At 43.9% G+C, this 1364-nt stretch overlaps 1 protein-coding gene across 1 annotated transcript; it reads left to right on the top strand.

Moving 5' to 3' along the window:
* Positions 1-54: 54 nt before the first annotated feature.
* H257_19055 (hypothetical protein) lies at positions 55-419 on the top strand (the record flags this gene model as incomplete). The annotated part of the gene is made up of 1 exon (XM_009848204.1): positions 55-419. A coding segment is annotated over one exon (363 nt), but the record flags the coding sequence as incomplete, so codon positions are not given.
* Between the last annotated feature and the right edge of the window lie 945 nt (positions 420-1364).

Raw genomic sequence — 1364 nt, 5'->3', positions numbered from 1 at the left:
CACTACTTCGACTATGAAAGCGAACAAACCTTTGTTGGCCTTGCTGTCTGCTTGATGTGGGGTGTGAAGTCGTGCACAATCGACGTTTTGCCAGAGGATCCAACCACTGCAGTCATTTCGTACCATTGGCCTCCAGGCCTGACCAAGATCAAGTCCAAGTTTACGTCGGAGCTCGAAAACACGGCGACCAAAGCAAAAACGTATGCCAAGATCCAGGCATTCGCATATGCAATGCAAAACCACCGTCAGAATCAACAAACATCCCCGATGTCGACCCAGCTGGTTGATTTGCCATTGCCTGTTATTCCTCATTCCTTCGAGTTCAATGTTGGCATCGACACTATTGACGAGGATGTGATCATCGTTGAGTTCAAGGTCCAAGGAAATTCGTCATCTCACGGCAATATCTCGCTCCAAAAGTAGTAGTTTAAGTCGTTTTAACACATTTTGTTTTGAATTCATCATTTCCCGCAGCCTCCAGTAGAGATTTTGCAAATCGTTCCGCCACTCCCACGCCACAAAAAATCATGTGTTTGACAGAACTGGCGTAAACCTTTCAAATCACATTGAAAAACTCATCATACATTATGATGCCACCCTGGAATTGGTCATTTGTAGTGGCAACCAACCATTAGCCCCACCAGTCCCAACGAGTCAGTATGTGGAGCATGTCGACCCCCGACTGTGACTGAGGCTGGGACGACAGTCCACAACCTTGAAGTACACGATCTGTTGATGACAAAGGACGACGAAAGATGCCCCAACGCATGTCGCGTCGATAACACTAACTCCGGAGTACATTTCAACGCGCATACAACGATGCGATCACCTGGCTATGCTACTTCCTACTTACAGGTAGACTCATACACCTACATCGATTTTACGAACGATACGCGGATGGAGGACGCGTGGTAAGTCGTGCTGAGGCCAGCGGTATGTCGTGCTGCGTGCGCTTCACCCGCGTATGGGCTTCAAATCAGAGGTTCCGAAATATTTATTCTGTACTTATTTTTTCGAACTTGAAGTGTGCAATATTTACTTTTCCAACAGTGTACTACGGGTTACCTATTTTTTATAGTAGACGAATAAAAAACATATTCTTTTTTAGGCGCTAAATAAATAACTTATTTAAATAATTCATGAGAATACCGTTTATTCAACATGTTCCTAACTACGTAGTACATACTAGTACATACTACCGGTAGTACTACGTAGTACCGACTTGCTAATAGATTTACTGTTAGCAAGTTTGGACACATTCCAGACCTAGAGGCTGCGGGAAATGATGAATTCAAAACAAAATGTGTTAAAACGACTTAAACTACTACTTTTGGAGCGAGATATTGCCGTGAGATGACGAATTT

Source organism: Aphanomyces astaci (genome assembly GCF_000520075.1).
Source record: "Aphanomyces astaci strain APO3 unplaced genomic scaffold supercont1.326, whole genome shotgun sequence".
Taxonomy (NCBI): Eukaryota; Oomycota; class Saprolegniomycetes; order Saprolegniales; family Verrucalvaceae; genus Aphanomyces; species Aphanomyces astaci.
The sequence above is the reverse complement of the archived record's forward strand: the minus strand, read 5'-3'. Positions and strand labels throughout refer to the sequence as shown.